At 30.3% G+C, this 16,177-nt stretch overlaps 1 protein-coding gene across 1 annotated transcript in view; it reads right to left on the bottom strand.

The window, feature by feature from the left end:
* The window catches only part of TMPRSS15 (transmembrane serine protease 15), a 123,330-nt gene that overhangs the window by 66,724 nt on the left and 40,429 nt on the right, over positions 1 to 16,177 (bottom strand). The window contains exons 12-15 of the mRNA XM_049785724.1: positions 9,390 to 9,495; positions 8,777 to 8,927; positions 6,319 to 6,454; positions 452 to 541 (exon numbers count right to left, since the gene is read on the bottom strand). Coding sequence (XP_049641681.1) covers positions 452 to 541; positions 6,319 to 6,454; positions 8,777 to 8,927; positions 9,390 to 9,495 — 483 coding nt within the window. The remainder of the gene's footprint in view (positions 1 to 451; positions 542 to 6,318; positions 6,455 to 8,776; positions 8,928 to 9,389; positions 9,496 to 16,177) is intronic.

Raw genomic sequence — 16,177 nt, 5'->3', positions numbered from 1 at the left:
TTTGAATCTCGGTTATGTCCTAATCTTAGTAAGAATCTTAGTAAGAAGGGGATCCATCATTTTTAACAGTCTTTCTATAACTTTAGATTTTTTTGTTACTAATAATTTCCTAGACATAGATCTTGCCCAGTTTTAATAAACTATTAATTTCTCTAGGATTTATACTTTAGCAGTTATTTCATCTTTTATTATGGGCATCTAATTACATTAGTATCTTTGCATACTTAATTTTAGTTTACATTTAAAATTTACTGTAATTTTATACTTTCCAATTATTTAATACTAGGAAATGTCAGAAGTGTTATATATGCTTGACATTATATGTACAAGGAATGGTTATGTGTAAAATATATAGAGTATAGTAGCTCTTTAGCTCAAATCATGTATATTCAGAGCTTGGAATAAAATCAATGTCATTTGTTTCTTGGGGCCTGGAAGAAAAAATACTCACAGAAAGCCTTATTAGGATAGTTATTTGGAAAATTTGTAGAAGTGAATGTTGTATTTGGCTCCCATAATTCAAAAGGTCCTCCACAGTCCGCTAAAAAGGAAAGTAATGAAAACCATTAGTGACCCAAGGTTGATTTTAGAAATGTAATATTACATACCAGCGGAGAGTTACATTTCTTACAATGCTATATTTTATGGATCAATTTTACAATTTTAAAATCTTGTAACTTATGTTAGGAAACATAGAGATAAACAGTTATTTTATTTAAAAAAGTTTTACCCTAATCTTTGATATTTCTGTTTATTTTGAGAAACTCGAAAGGGCATCATTCAGCATTTACCACATTATTTTTGGACAAAGTATATCTAGATAACAAAGGTTATTTTTGGATATACTTTGTCCAAAAATAATGTGGACAGAGTATGTCCAAAAATAACCTTTGTTTTCTAGATATATTTTTAAATAGGGTCATGAAATAAGATATATGTTTCCTTCTATTGAAAATGAAAATGAATCTTTATAATAAAATAAATCACTTAAAAGAAAGGCTTGTGAATCATGAAACCTGCACTTCTTGTGCTTTTATTCATTTCTTTCCTTTTGTGGGGAGGGTGGGCTAGAAGGGGTGAGCTAGAACACAACTATATTCAACCGCTCATCTTAACTCTGTGCTTGGGAGTTACTTGAGGTAGTGTTGGGGGTATAGGTCATATGTGTTACCTAGGACCATATCCCACAGACCCATCGATAAAGGTTGTACTCTGTTTCTTTAGCTATCTCTTTATTTCTTTACTAATCTTCTCTTCCTCCTTGTTTTCCTTATTGGAGGACATTTATCACTATTTTCATTCAGAAATTTGACTTTCATGTAAATAAAACAAATCTGAAATATCAGTTGCTTACTATTTCTTATTATCATCACCAGAAAACTAGTCTAATGACTATAGTGCTTACTTTCATGAAGCCAATCTTAGTTTAATCCCTTGCAGTATATAAGGTCCATTGAGCATCACCAGTAGTGATCTCTGAGCAAAGTTTTGGGAATAAGCTGATCACCATCAAGTGTGGCCTAACCCCCCAGCCCCAAATAGACAAAAAATTTAATAAGCCTATTTTAACTGTCATTGTCTAGGAATCAAATTGGAACTTAGCTTTTATTAAATATATACAATTGCTGACCAAAACTGTCACATTGTAGTATAATTGACTAATTTATGAGAGTCTTAATATTTTATACCTGTTTTTAATTAGAAGAAAATAAAAGTATTATAAAATATATCAATACTAGTATCCTAATTGTCTTTTATTTTGTTATCAATTATACTTAATATTTCACAAAAAAAAGAAAGAGGAAGAGTAATAGTACACTTGGTAGGGTGTTTGTCGTGCAGGGCCATTCCACGTTTGATCCCCAGCAGTCCTTAATGCCTACCAGGAGTGATCCCTGAGTAAAGAGCCAATAGTAACTCCTGAGCACTGCATGGTATGGCTCAGAAACCATAAATAATAAATAAATAAATAAATAGCAAATAATAGATGTAACTTAATTAAATATAGAAAATTTTGATAAGTATATATTTTTGCAGATAACAGAAAGCATTTGTTTCTAAAGGAATGATAAATATAGGAATCATAATGAAATGTGTCTATATTTAAGGTAGGGCCTTCAGATTTTTTTATTTGTTGAATTTATTGTTACATGCCTTATATTTATGTAGTTTCTTTGAAATGTAAGGGCATTTTAAAATTTATATGTAATAGGCTCCTACAACTCAGGTGCAAGATGCACATAGTAGAGCAGAAAGCATTTATTGTTCTGGTGTGGTCATAATACCACTGCAATAAAGAAGAAGGGTATGTCCACCTTACACATCCTTTTATATTATGCTACCAGGACCAATGAGCTTTCATAAGAACAATGAACTATCTTACAAAATCTAACCATCTGCAAAGTGCTCTCATGTGTATTCTGTAATCTTGGACTCTACCAGTATATAAAAGAAAGATGTGTGGATTAAAATTGTCTTTCTAAGATAATTGTCTTATTAAGATTTGTTTTTCTCATCTATAATATAGATATACTTTGGGAATTTTACATTTTGTTATAGAAAGTGGAGGTTATGTAATAATAATTTGTAGCATTCCCCTGACACATTATTTTATTAAATAATTAAATTAATGCATTTTAATGAATTAAGTAATTATTTCCATTTTTATAGACAATTTGAGGATTGAAATATTTAATTACTTATTAAAATTACTTATTTACATAGTGTCAAAATCAATATTTAAATTCAATTCAAGATCATTCCATTATATGTTATATCTCATACTGGGTTGATTAAACTTTGAATATTTTCCACCATCTGGTCAATGATAGCTAGATCTAGACAGAAGTATGTTGTGTACATTGAGTGCTAAAGGAGATACTTTTTTTCTTATGTTTTGGGACCACATCTGACGGTATTCAGGGCTTACTTCTGGCTTACTACTCAGGGATCACTCCTGGTAGTACTCATGGGACCATTTGTGGTGCTAGATATTGAATCCAATGCTACCCCTCCCAAAGACAAATGCTAATCTTATCTAGTAGTTAGACCAGGCCACATCTGGGAGGGGTCTATGGTTGGTAGAAAAGGGGTTGCCTGAGGGATGAGAGAGAGGCTGAGCAAGGAAGATACAGCATGAAGAGATGAGAGATAGGATAGATGCAGGAGCAGGAAATAGGCTTCTTAGCTTAGAAGCCATGTGAGATATGCACATGACAGTTAGGCCCTAAATAAAGGTGTATGTCTCCTGACTTCTACTGACTGCTGTGGATCATTTTCTTGCCCTTATCCTAATACCCTCAGACCTGCTTGCATAAAGGGGCTGCAGGCACATCCATCCATCAAACCCCACAAGACACCACCAAGGACTCTATAAATAATATTTAATGCAACACCCACTATCTATTCTATGAAAGGCAAACAAATGCCTGACTCACTGTACTATCTCTTCAGCCCCGATGGTGACTCTTTCTAAAGAGAGTGCTGAACAAAGACAGGTTTTTCCAGTGAAAACAATTGATGAAAAGGCTGAGAGAATTGTGTGTGCTTCTACAGTTACTATTTTTTTGATGCTATTACTAATCTACATTATGTGACTATCTTGCCAAGATTTCACAGTGAAAAGGGACCTGTGTGTTTCCTTAACTTTTACATACACAGAATTCATTTAAGTTTATCTACATGCCATCTGATATTTTCTTCAAACATTGATAAAACTAATAAAAAATGTAATTACAGGGATTATAATTAAAACTACAAATTTAATCAAGACCAGCAAGCCTGCGGGGTTAATGATAGTTATTTTTTTCATTTTTGGTGCTTATTTTAAAATACCATTATCATTTTCTCTTCAAGAAACAGAAAGTTAAATACACTTTCCTCTTGGTGAAACAAATAGATAACATTTTTTTAGCACATAATATATTTTCAGAAGTCTGAATATGGGGTGAAGAACAAAATTCAATCTTTTTTTGGAGGGTCATATGTTTAATATAAAACATGCTAAGGAATTGAATATAAAATAATGTTAATTATTTAAAACCCATCAGGTCTTTTTGTCTTTTTGAATATGACTATTTGTTATAACAGAGGTGGATAACAGCCATTTCTATATGAGGAGCTAAAATTAGTCTATTTTGCTTTATGTGCAATCACATCTATAGCACTTTAAAAATTGACTTAATTTTATTGTTTGGAAAACAAAAAAAGTTAGGGTCAAATAATACAAAAATGTACAAATACTGATAATAATAATAATAATCAAATTTAGAGGTTGTCCCTTTGTTCTATTTAACTTTAACAACTTCCAAAATAAGCTAGTTCTATGAATGTAGGTTGGATTATGTTTGTTTATATGTATTTCTATTCTATGTAGTAGGTATACTGTCATAAATAAAATTTTATCCAAGTTCATATAATATTTGTGTTATAAGATAATTACTTAATATTATTTATAAGTACTATTACATAGTTAAATTATTTGTGCCAAATGCCACGGGGCAACCAATAACATCAAGTTAATGAAAACTGAACATATGCTTCTCTAAAGTAGGCATTCTTGGATTCCTAGAAACAAAGGAGAAAACTAACCTTTGCTATTCAGTTGCTAGAGTAGAATTATTTTCTTATTTAAATGCTTTCTGGGAGCCAAAGAAAGGCTAGTCAACCATAGTTTCCTTTTATTTCTGCTTAAACAAATCAATGACTTGGAACCAAAAAAGCTCTGTTCAAATAAGAATGTCACTGAACCAATGGCAAATGGTATTAGAATGAAATTGTTCAGAATGCATTTGATGGTAATTAACATTTTCTACCGTGCTAAATATTGCCCTGAGTGGACCATTTGGTAACTGGAACAAATATGCTCTAGACAATTTCAAGTTTATATTTTAAAATCAGGTGGGTTATTCTTGCATTATTATTTCCTTGTGGTTAAAATATGCAGAGGTATATGGTCTCTTGACATATACAGTTCCTTTCTCTCTTCCTGACTGACATGAGAAGTCTATTTAGTTTAGATAGGCATTTTAATAAAAGAATTTATTTTTAATATTTAATAACTAGAAATAATTTGTACAAAGTAATCTCATTTAATTTTTAGATACTTATTTGTTTTAGGTAATAACCTTAAAATATTTGGTTCAGGAAATTATTACTTTCATTTATGAATCAATCTCCTTGATCATGGATTATGGGAAGAGAAATACTCTGGCCAAAAAGATTATGAATACAAACATCAAATATTATACTATTAGAATAAAAAATCATCATTAATATTGGTACTTATGTGATCTATTTATGAATCTAGAAGTGACATTAATGTTTGTAATTATTAATGCAGATGTTTCATGCAATAGGCCAGTAACATATATGGGACATAATAACATAATATAATAACATAATATGGTACATATATTAAAACAAAATGTAATACTTTTAGCCATGCTACACAGCCCAAACTATTCCATACACATTAAAATTTTCTCTATTCATCATAATTTCTAAGATTTAAGTTGATATAAACATTTTGGCTGGTCAAAACCTTTGTAGTAAAGAAAGAAAAGTACATTTAAAATAAAAAGAAAAAATATTAGGTCACATTTAGTACTTTTATTTATATGACTTTTAAGCATGTCATTAATTGGTGAAGCAAAGTATATTAAAAAATTATCAAAAATACTTCTTACATAATTTTATGATAATATTACTATAAAAGAAACATGGCACTTGAATCCTTTTGCTTTATTTTTCTTAGTATTGATAAATTTTAATCTTTCTTTAGAGGGCAGGCTGGAGAGTACACAGGAATTATTCCTGGGTAAGACCTTGCCTTATATGAAGTGGGCTATTTTGATCCCCAGCACAGCACAGAGTTCCCCCAACACCATCACAATTAATCCTTACATGAGATCTATCTGGTTTCATTCCTAGGGCCACTCTATATGGTTCCCTAAGTCTTCCAAAAATGATCCTTGAATACAAAACAAAAAGTATGCTTTGAGCAAAGTAGAGTGTGGCTCAAAAACAGAACACAAAGCAAGATTAATGTATTTCCACATTGTCAATTCAAAATTAGCTTGTATTAAAAAATGGAAAAAATGGAAAAAAGGAAATATGTTTTTCTTTACACAAATGAGCTTATTAGAGTGATAACTTTACTTAAAAGAGTTCTAAATTATTTTTGTGGATTTTTAATAATGTATTTACTTTATTCTAGTTAATGATATTTTAGCATCATTTTAAGCAAATAACTAATAAGAAATCGATGTGATAAAATAATACTATTTACTTTGTAAAATGCATGATAAAGTTACTTACTAGGCAGCTCTGGTGGAGGAGTTGGGACCAAGGTTGGTTCTGGATAGAGACTCATATTGCAAATTCCATGAGTTAGACTAATGTCATCCAATGCTATATCACTCAGAATTTGGTTTTTAATAGCATTAATTGAAAGCTGAAATTCAAAAACGTATATGAAATCATTCCACTTTAATCTGCACTGACTTCCCTTAATTTTGTGGTCCAATATTCTCTGGAAACAAACATTGTCATCTCCAAATATGCAGGGAATTACTGGTACAACATGTTTTCAAAAAATTTTTAGAGTAACTTTCTATGCACCCTAATTTCTTATTATGTATCCATATCAGTCAAAATATTTACTTGTGTTTTCCTTTTGTTGTTGGCATTATTTTCACAGCTTTTCTTCTTTCTCTCACTCTCATATCATGCTTAATTTTATTCTGTCATGCATACATGCCATCTGGAGGAGAGAGAAAATTTCTCCCAACTTCCTCCTTCAACTCTACAAGAAATGCAGGTCTGCATCATAAAAATGCAGAGAACTTAATTGTAAGAAAAAGGAGAGAATAGAAAATATGAGCATGACATGTTCACTCAGGATCAACATGTATACTGGACAAAGTTTACTTAGGGCTCTGCTGAACCTCTATAAAGTTGATGCCCAGAAGTAAATACCAAGATGTGCACGACATACCCATTGGTTAGATAAAATACATTAAAATTTAGTGAAGAGTTTTAGATTGATTTTTTTAGGTTGTTTGTAAAAGTTAAGAAATAAATGAAATATATCGTACGTAATTGCTATTTCGGACACATGCATATATTGTTTCATTTCATTTTTTCAGACATATTACATGACAATCAATACCTATGTTATAATAAATACTACTTAAAATAAGGATGAATTTTACTTACTTTCATACATAACCAGCCAAATTTTAGCCATTAACATGATTTGTTCAAGATTTTACAAGCTGAAAAACTGGTGTCAATATTTATATACTTTAACAAAAATATGGAGTGAATTGAGTTAGGTTTGGTCACTATATAATATAATATTTATATTATAATGTAATATATAATATCTCAATTCTTTGTCTCTTTGACTTTTATTTTATACCGTTTCCTCAATAATATCAAAACAGTGACATATTACAAGAAAGGTTGATAAAAGAATATAGGGAAAAGCAAGAAGGAAAAAAATATGCTCTGTCATAGACCAAGTCATAGGAAAGTAATGAAACTTCCACCATTGACATTATCTGTCCAATTAAACATCTTCTAAAAATTAATACTCTCTCTATTCTGAAATTAGCCAATTAAAACATTGTTAATTTGGCCAAACTATTAGGGTATATTAGCCTATATTTTAATTGAGAACACCTTTAGGAAAAGAACACATTAAGTGTTATCTGAAAAATTTATTCACCCTAATGTGAAATAAATAATCAGAGAATTTTCAATGATACAATTCATATAATTTGTTTTCAAAGGAAAAGTATAGAGATTCAATCAGAATGGAAAAGTGAGTACCAGTAGTTGTGAATGTTCTAATCAAAAAGTATGATTACTTAGGTCTAAGGATGGCATGAGTGATATTTGTGAAAGTTAAAAATAAGTATGCAGGTGACAAGAAAATTATGGTTAGCTTTTGCGGGTAGTTTCCTTCATCTCCCAAATCGATGATGAGAGCCTCTAGAAGGATTCCATCCATTTTTGGAGTATTAGACTCTTACCCCAGTTTATTTATCTTCTCTTTTTCAGGCAAAATCAGGCAACTTGAATTAGCTAGTCCTGCCTACAGTTAGAGGGGGAGATAAGGGAGGCATTAAGACCAAACAGGGGCAAGACTACTAAGTAGTGGGTTGGATACAGAGGGGACCACATATTCTAGCCACCCTGGGGGTGAGGGAAGAGGAAATGGGAGGTAGGACAAAAACGGAGGTGTAGGGAGGACAAATTGGTGATGGGAATCCCCCCTGATTTTATGTAAATATGTACCTAAAATGTTATTGTCAACAATATGTAAGACACTATGATCAAAATAAAAATTATATATATTAAAAAAAAAAGAAATTATAAACTCCAAAAAAAAAAGTAAAAAAAAAAACTATAAACTCCTTTATGCCTCACCCATATTTTCTCCCTCTGGAACAGGAAACTGCCAAGCCCATGGCCATGTTTAATAAACAATTGTTGAATAAATAAAAAAAAAAGAAATTGGTAATATACCACAGACTTATAAAAAGAAGTAATTCAATTAACTTTTTTATTACTATGTGTTTTTAATAAACCAATAAGTAAAGGAAAATAAAGGCATTCAAAGATTTAAAAAATAAGGTATTTTAGGAAATATAGAAAGCAACTTAATAATCTTCAGAAAAAACATTTACCAGAACTTATAGGGTATAAATTTGTAACACCATTTTTGGAAAACAAATGAATGGTTATAAATTACAAAGCACTTGCCAACCTTAAATTTCACTGTTTCATTTAATGTTACTTGTCCATAATTCCAATTTTCTCCATAATTTCCTTCCTTTTGAAAAATAGTCTTCTCCAAGTTTCGGTCATTGCTGATATTAATACTTAATTTATATACATTAATACCAAACATACAATACCTAGTTTAAAAATAAACAAAGAATTATTGGATTCTTATAACACTCAAAAATGCAGTTCAAGGTTTTTTTCTATACCCTTTTGTATCTTTTGAATAACTCCTTTTTCTTGAGTGAGGGATCTGATAAACATTAGGAAATTTTGCAGAATTTTGTTACCTTATTAAATGAAAGTCAATGATAAATTCATTAAAATTTGGGATTTCTATTAAGATATCTAATCATGACAACATGAGATAACAATGTTGCATATGATATAAGCAGAAAATGGTACATGTCTATATATAATTTAATCCAAGAGTCTGGCCTATTGTGATCATAAGAATAATACAAAGGGTCACAGTGAAAATTATATAAATGGAGGAGCATGGCATGAAACTAAGGTGCCAAGTGGTATAGGAAGGAAATCACATTGGAAGAGGGTCATGTTGGGAAAAGATTGAGAAACATTGGTCTACAACATACCAGAAGCTAAGGCAGACTGGCTCTGAAGTAGGCTCTAAAGGGAGACTAAGAAGTGCTACTCTTTCTCTTCTCCCTCCTGGTCCAGTTGGGGTGGAAATGTAATATCCTGGAACAAGAAAGAAACTTTTTACTTCATTTACATATACACATTTTATCATGTGAGATATATTACTCATAGGCAGTATCTTAATAATAAATCTTAATAATAAAGAATTAAAAGAATAAAAGGAATACATTTAATAGAGTGAAAAGGAGAGTAGTCTCAAATTCAGAAGCTATTGACTCTGCCATCACAAATAAGATGAAGTCTTATACATGGATGTACATGGAATCTATTATACTGAGTGAAATAAGTCAGAGGGAGAGAGAGAGATGCAGAATAGTCTCACTCATCTATGGGTTTTCAGAAAAATGAAAGACATTTTTGCAATAATTCTCAGAGACAAAAGAGATGAGGGCTGGAAGGTGCAGTTCACGACATGAAGCTCACCACAAAGAGTGATGAGAGCTGTTAAGAGAAATAACTACGTTGAGAAATATCCTAACAATGTGAATGTATGAGGGAAGTAGAAAGCATGTCTCGAGTACAGGTGGGGGTGGGGTGGGGAGGAGGGAGATTTGGGACATTGATGGGACATGCACTGGTGAAGGGGGGTTTTCTTTACATGACTGAAATCATACAACTACAATCATATTTTTAATCACGGTGTTTAAATAAAGATAAAACACAAATAGTTATTGATGAAACTCATTTCTAATTCAGTCTTTTACAAAGATCCTTGAACTGGAACACTGTTAAAATTGAATTAATACTACCTATTAATTAAATTATCTCCAAATCCCATTTAAAACTCAATTTACTGGATGTTTTTATTAATTTATTCCTTAAGATACAATTAGTACATGAAGATATTTGAAAATAATGTTATGCTAACTACTGGTGTATGCAAATTCTTACATATTAATTTAGAGAAACTTAAGAGATTCAAAGGCCACCTTTCTCTTTATTTTACTGACATTACTGCGTACCTATAAATCACAATTTAGCAGTTTTTATAGTGATTTTTTACCTTCCGATTCCTTTGATAATAACTGATCAAATCATAGAGGAGCAGGAATTATGCTAATTCACATAAAAGCTTCATAAGTAGCTCAAGTCACTTACATAAAGGCTTTCAGGTCAATAATTCATTATTCCAACCAATGATTTGAGTAATTTGGAGTATAGCAAAAATTGTTGAAGTGAGAATATTTGAATATTTTTTAGTATATTTTATTTTTCTATTCTTATTTTTTGCAAGCTAGATATCATAAATGGAAACAGAAAGTTTATATAATATAGAAATAATGTCAATTAAATATTATATAAAATATGTCTTATTAAAGATATTTATAAACTTAAAATTTAGCATTTGTTTGACACCAAATAGCATCTTTTGTTTGACACCAAATATCATCTTTAAATTTTTCAATACAAATTTATATAGGAAACATTTTTCTGAAATTCAAACTCATATATTTATTTACAGAAAGAATAATTTAAAAGTTAGTTTAGATGAAAAGTTTCAGTTTTCACTCAAGAAATGTCCAATTCAAGTACCTTTTAAATTGACCTTATATTTATATAGGAAAGAAATAAAATATCACTGAAAAGCAGGCATAATTATTTGAACATTATTCTATTAAAATATTTCTAGGTAGCTACAATTATATAAATATCTGTCATACTCCCATTTATATGTGGACAAAGTCATTGTTGATTGGTTTAAATTTGAAATACTTTCCATTTATTTTTTGCTAATGGAACAGCATATTTTTGTTTTTGCTTAATAAATGTATTATTATGACTGATTTATTTTTCATAAAAATAAAGTTCTGTGACTTGACTAGTACCTAGTGAAATTTGCATGAGTGCAAATTTTAAAATATTGCTAATTTGACATAATAGCCTATTATGAAAATCAGAAAAAGAATTTACATTTTATATATATAATGTAAAATTATTTTTCTTATATATGTGTGTGTATATATATATACATATATACATATATATATACATACATATATATATATATATATATATATATATATATATATATATATATATATATATATATATATATATTACTCCTGGCTCTGAGCTTAGAAATCGCGCCTGGCAGGCTGTGGGACCAAAAAGGACGCCGGGATATAACCTGGATCTGTCCCTGGTCTGCTGTGCTATTGCTCAGGACCCCTCATTATATATTATTTCTAAATCACTAATATATTAGTTTTTAAAATAAAAATGAATTTTTATAAATAGAAATGATTAAAATATAAATATTTACATAAATATACATAGCCCAACTATTTAACTTTCCCTAGATTGTATACAATTTTGCCCATAGGGTTACTTGACATTTGTTTAGCACATAATAGTTACAGCTAGAATTATCACATTCGAAAGTAGCAAATTTAACTTTGTACAATTTTAAGGCAGAGAAGATTTATTTTTTAATTCCTTATCTAGATTAACTGTGTTTCATTTTTATATAAAAATTGATGATTTTAGGGGCCGGAGCGATAGCACAGCGATTGGCATTTGGCTTGCACAGACCTTGGTTTGATTTCCTGGCGACACATATGGTCCCCTAGTCTGCCTGGAGAGATTTCTGAGTGCATAACCAGGAGTAACCCCTGAGCATCATAGGGTGTGACCCAAAAAGCAAAAAAAAACAAAACGAAACAAAACAAATCAAACACACACACACCCTGATGATTTTTAGAAAACCTTCAGCTTTCTGGAAATGTCTTTGAAAACTTGGAAGAAACTTTAGAGTTAAACTAAAATTCATAAAATGGAATAAAATTTGTTCATTTAACAACACATTGAATCTCTTTTGGAAGCTCTCTTTTAATTTAACATTTTATTATAAAAAGTTTTTTAAATCTTATTAGATTATCTTATATTTTTTGTTTTTCTATGTATTAAATGTAACATCCAAACCAATTGAATAGAAAAAGTTTCAGATACATGTTAATAGAAAGATAACTAGAGAAATGATAAAATTTACTGAAAAGCTAGATATACTTTTGAAAAGAGAATATAAATTACATCATGTTTTATAAATTTATTTCAAAACTTTAGTCTTTATTATTTTAGTATTAATAAATTTAAGTATTAATTTTAATATAATCTTGCTGAAATTTCCAATTTCAAATTAAAATCTAGTTCCAGTTTCTGTCACTATGTCAGCATAAATAATGCTATTTTCAAAAGTACAGAATTAGAGAAAAACAGAAATGAAAATAATATTTCTTTAAAATACTAAATTACACTTATTTTAGAAAATTGTTCTATTAAATGGAGGTATCTAAAATAGCAAATTATATTCTTGTAAATTGAGCAATCTAACGATTTTCTTCACCAGCATACTTTTCAAGCCCACACTACACCAATTCGTTTGTAATGAATACATTTGTATCATAAAAATAAAATAGTTATAATTTCTAACATTTCTGTAGCAATTCTGAAGTACACACAATTTTCTAGTCCCTTCCTCATAATGTAACCATTTTGTGTTTATACAAAAAAAACTTTATTGTTAGGTTCAATTATCATAATGCTTTACAGATGGGGGAAGAGAGAGAGAGAGAGAGAGAGAGTGAGAGACAGAGACAAGAGACAGAGACAGAGAGAGACAGAGACACAGAGACAGAGACAGAGACAGAGAGAAAGAGAATGGGAGAATAGAGCTCAAATTTAAATGTAGTTACGGTTTTAGCGTTTCTTTATATAATAATCCTTACTACTATATTATACTATACTAACCCTCGAATGTTAAAAAAACATTATGATTTCATTGGAAATAGCCAACAAAGAAAAACGTTTCTTTGCACTGTCTTACCCTTTCATGACCCCAACATTTTTGAAGTTTTCACATATTACTAACCTCATTTTACCTGAAAGTTCTGAACAAAAGGGACACTTCTAAACCTGCTAAGATGCTCTCCAGCATCAATACCACCGTTTCTACCAATTTCCTTTGAGGCTAACAGGTACAGAGAAACTCCAAAAGCATTCACAGCACAGAGTTATAGGAGCCTGTGCTCCACCAGGAGAGTCCTTCAGAAGGACTCAAAAAGTTATGGGGCTTAGATATTTTCCAAGGTGAAGTTAATTCAAAGTTTTTCTGTTTCATTTAGATTTTCCTGTCATTTAGAGTGAAGGTGAAGAACGAAAAAGCCCTGCATGGATTAGAGGAACAGCAGGAGGGATTTAATTCTCTTCCATTTCAGAGGTAGGGTGTTCTGACACATGAAAAAGAAGGTTGAAAGTAAAATGCCCCTGGAGAGGCGGATGACTGGTAGATTATGAAATTACCGCTATGAGAGTTGAAGAAGACCTATTAAGCCTTATCATCAGTTCTTATTACCCTGCTGCCTCTGGTGAGCTCTGAACTGCTCTGACTGGTCTAATTTTAAATAACTCCCGCTACACAACTTTCTCTTGAGACTCCATTTCCGACCCAACTATTTAAAATCTCCACCTGGCATTCAACCTGCTGTACTTTGGTCAGTTTCATCTTATTTTTTTCATTTTTTAATCTGTTGGCAAGCAGAAAAAATTTTCACCTATACTGCTCTGATATTCTTCAAATATCAGCGGAATTATTTTATGCCTGGTAATGATGACATGAAAGCAGAAAAATGATAATTTGAGCATCAAAGATTTCAACTACATAAAAGGTATCTGTCATTGTCAATAGATATGAATGCTTTCTGCACTTTAACTACTCTTATCCAAGTGTGATAGAGACATTATTCTTTAATATTGAAAGAGAAAAAAGTGCTGAAATTATGTCATTATTTTAGGCCAAGCTTCTTTAGAGCACTAATGGTTACCACTAAAGTGTTAGTCATTAGCTGTGCAGATCATTCAATAACCATAGAGAATCAGGCCCTGGGAAATTATCCATTCAAATAAGGTGAGTGATATATAAAATTATGCATGCTGTAATTTTCAATACCGAATTATTTTGGCTTAATGGGATTGATCATCTATATAGAGTACATTATTTTTATTTTGTCTGTAAGTTTAGTCTGGTAACTAATTTAACAATATCTTGTTGACTTATTTTTAGATTGTATTCAAAATCTCATTCTGAATTTCAACAGCTCCATAGATATAAAAGTCACCTGACCACTTGCTGGGTAGATAATAGATTTTAATCTGTATCCCTGATTTAACCCTAATAAACTATATTCTTCTGATTGTTAAAATTATATCAGTAACATATAATATATCTTCTAATTCATATAAAAATAAAATTTATAGAAAGTTTTGTAAGAAGCATTTGTAAGTTCAAAACAAATGTACTCTTCTTTATTTAACTCAATTAGGCATATTAATTTAAAAAATTATGCTTTTTTCTTAAATAATCAATACATAAATAAATATATGTATTCCCTATTTTCCTTTACGTTTGATCAAAGAAATAACTTTCTAATGAGACAACCTGATTATTTAATTTTAATTTGCAAACATTTTCAAAAAATTAAAAATTAAAATCAAATAAATTAAAATTTATTTAAAAAATTGGGCAGCCACATTCCAACAAGATTACTTTTTAAACCACACACAGACATATAGACCTATAGCCATAAAATTAAGTTACATATTTGTTGTGCTCTCCAGGAACTGGATCACAGAACTCTTTTAAATTAAATCCAGTTTCAATGATAACAAAAAAATTGACACCAATTTAAGAAGATTGTGTAATGAAAAATCAACTATCAAAAAGTAATAAAAGGCAAACTACTAATTGAAAAATATTTGTAATGATATAAAAAGAATATATGTAAATAATATATGTATGAAGAACTTACACAACTCAATAGTGAAATGAAACAAGCCAATCACCAAGTTAAAAAAGGACCTAAATGAACACTTCTCCAAAAGATGTACTGAAAGATAAGTGCCTAAAATTATTAAATTTTCTGATTGTTGTAAAAATACACATCAAATAACTTATAAATAAAAAAATGAAAAATACTGATGAAAAGGAAACTCTTGTACAATGTGCTTGGGAATGTCAGTTGTTGCACTGTCCATGGAAAACAGCATCAAAACATCTAAATATATAAAAATTAAAAGTATCTGGAAAGATTTACTACAATGGATTAGGCACTTGCTTTGCACACAGCTGATCCTGCCACCTACTGTCTTGAGTTATCTAGGGATTCTCCTACTTGAAAAGATAGCGATAAGCCCTAAGAACGAACAGGTATGGCACAAAACAAACAAACAAACAAACAAAAACATAACTAAAATGGATATTTATCTGAAGCAGATAATTATATGATTAAAATAAATATGAGCATTTGTAAGTTCAAAACAAAATTATTCACAGCAAACAAAACATGAAATTGACCTATGTGTCAACTGGAAAATAACCAGATGAGTGGTCATTTCACTCACTACTATATAATATGAAATTATGCTTTTTTTCTTTTCTTTTCTTTGTTGTTTGGGTCACACCCAGCAGTGCTCAGGGGTCACTCCTGGTTCTACACTCAGAAGTCGCTCCTGGCAGACTTATGGGATCAAATGAGATGCCAGGATTCAAACCATCATCCTTCTGCATGCAAGGCAAACACTATACCTCCAAGCTATCTCTCCAGCACGAAATTATGCTTTTCTTAATAACATGAATGAGACTTCAAATTATTTATGTAAATTAAATCAATAAGTAAAAGAAAATTAGAAAATAATTTTACTCATGAGTTGAAGATAAAGAACTAAA

Source organism: Suncus etruscus, chromosome 13, assembly GCF_024139225.1.
Source record: "Suncus etruscus isolate mSunEtr1 chromosome 13, mSunEtr1.pri.cur, whole genome shotgun sequence".
NCBI lineage: Eukaryota > Metazoa > Chordata > Mammalia > Eulipotyphla > Soricidae > Suncus > Suncus etruscus.
Note: the sequence above shows the minus strand (reverse complement) of the source record. Positions and strands in the feature narration are given on the sequence as shown.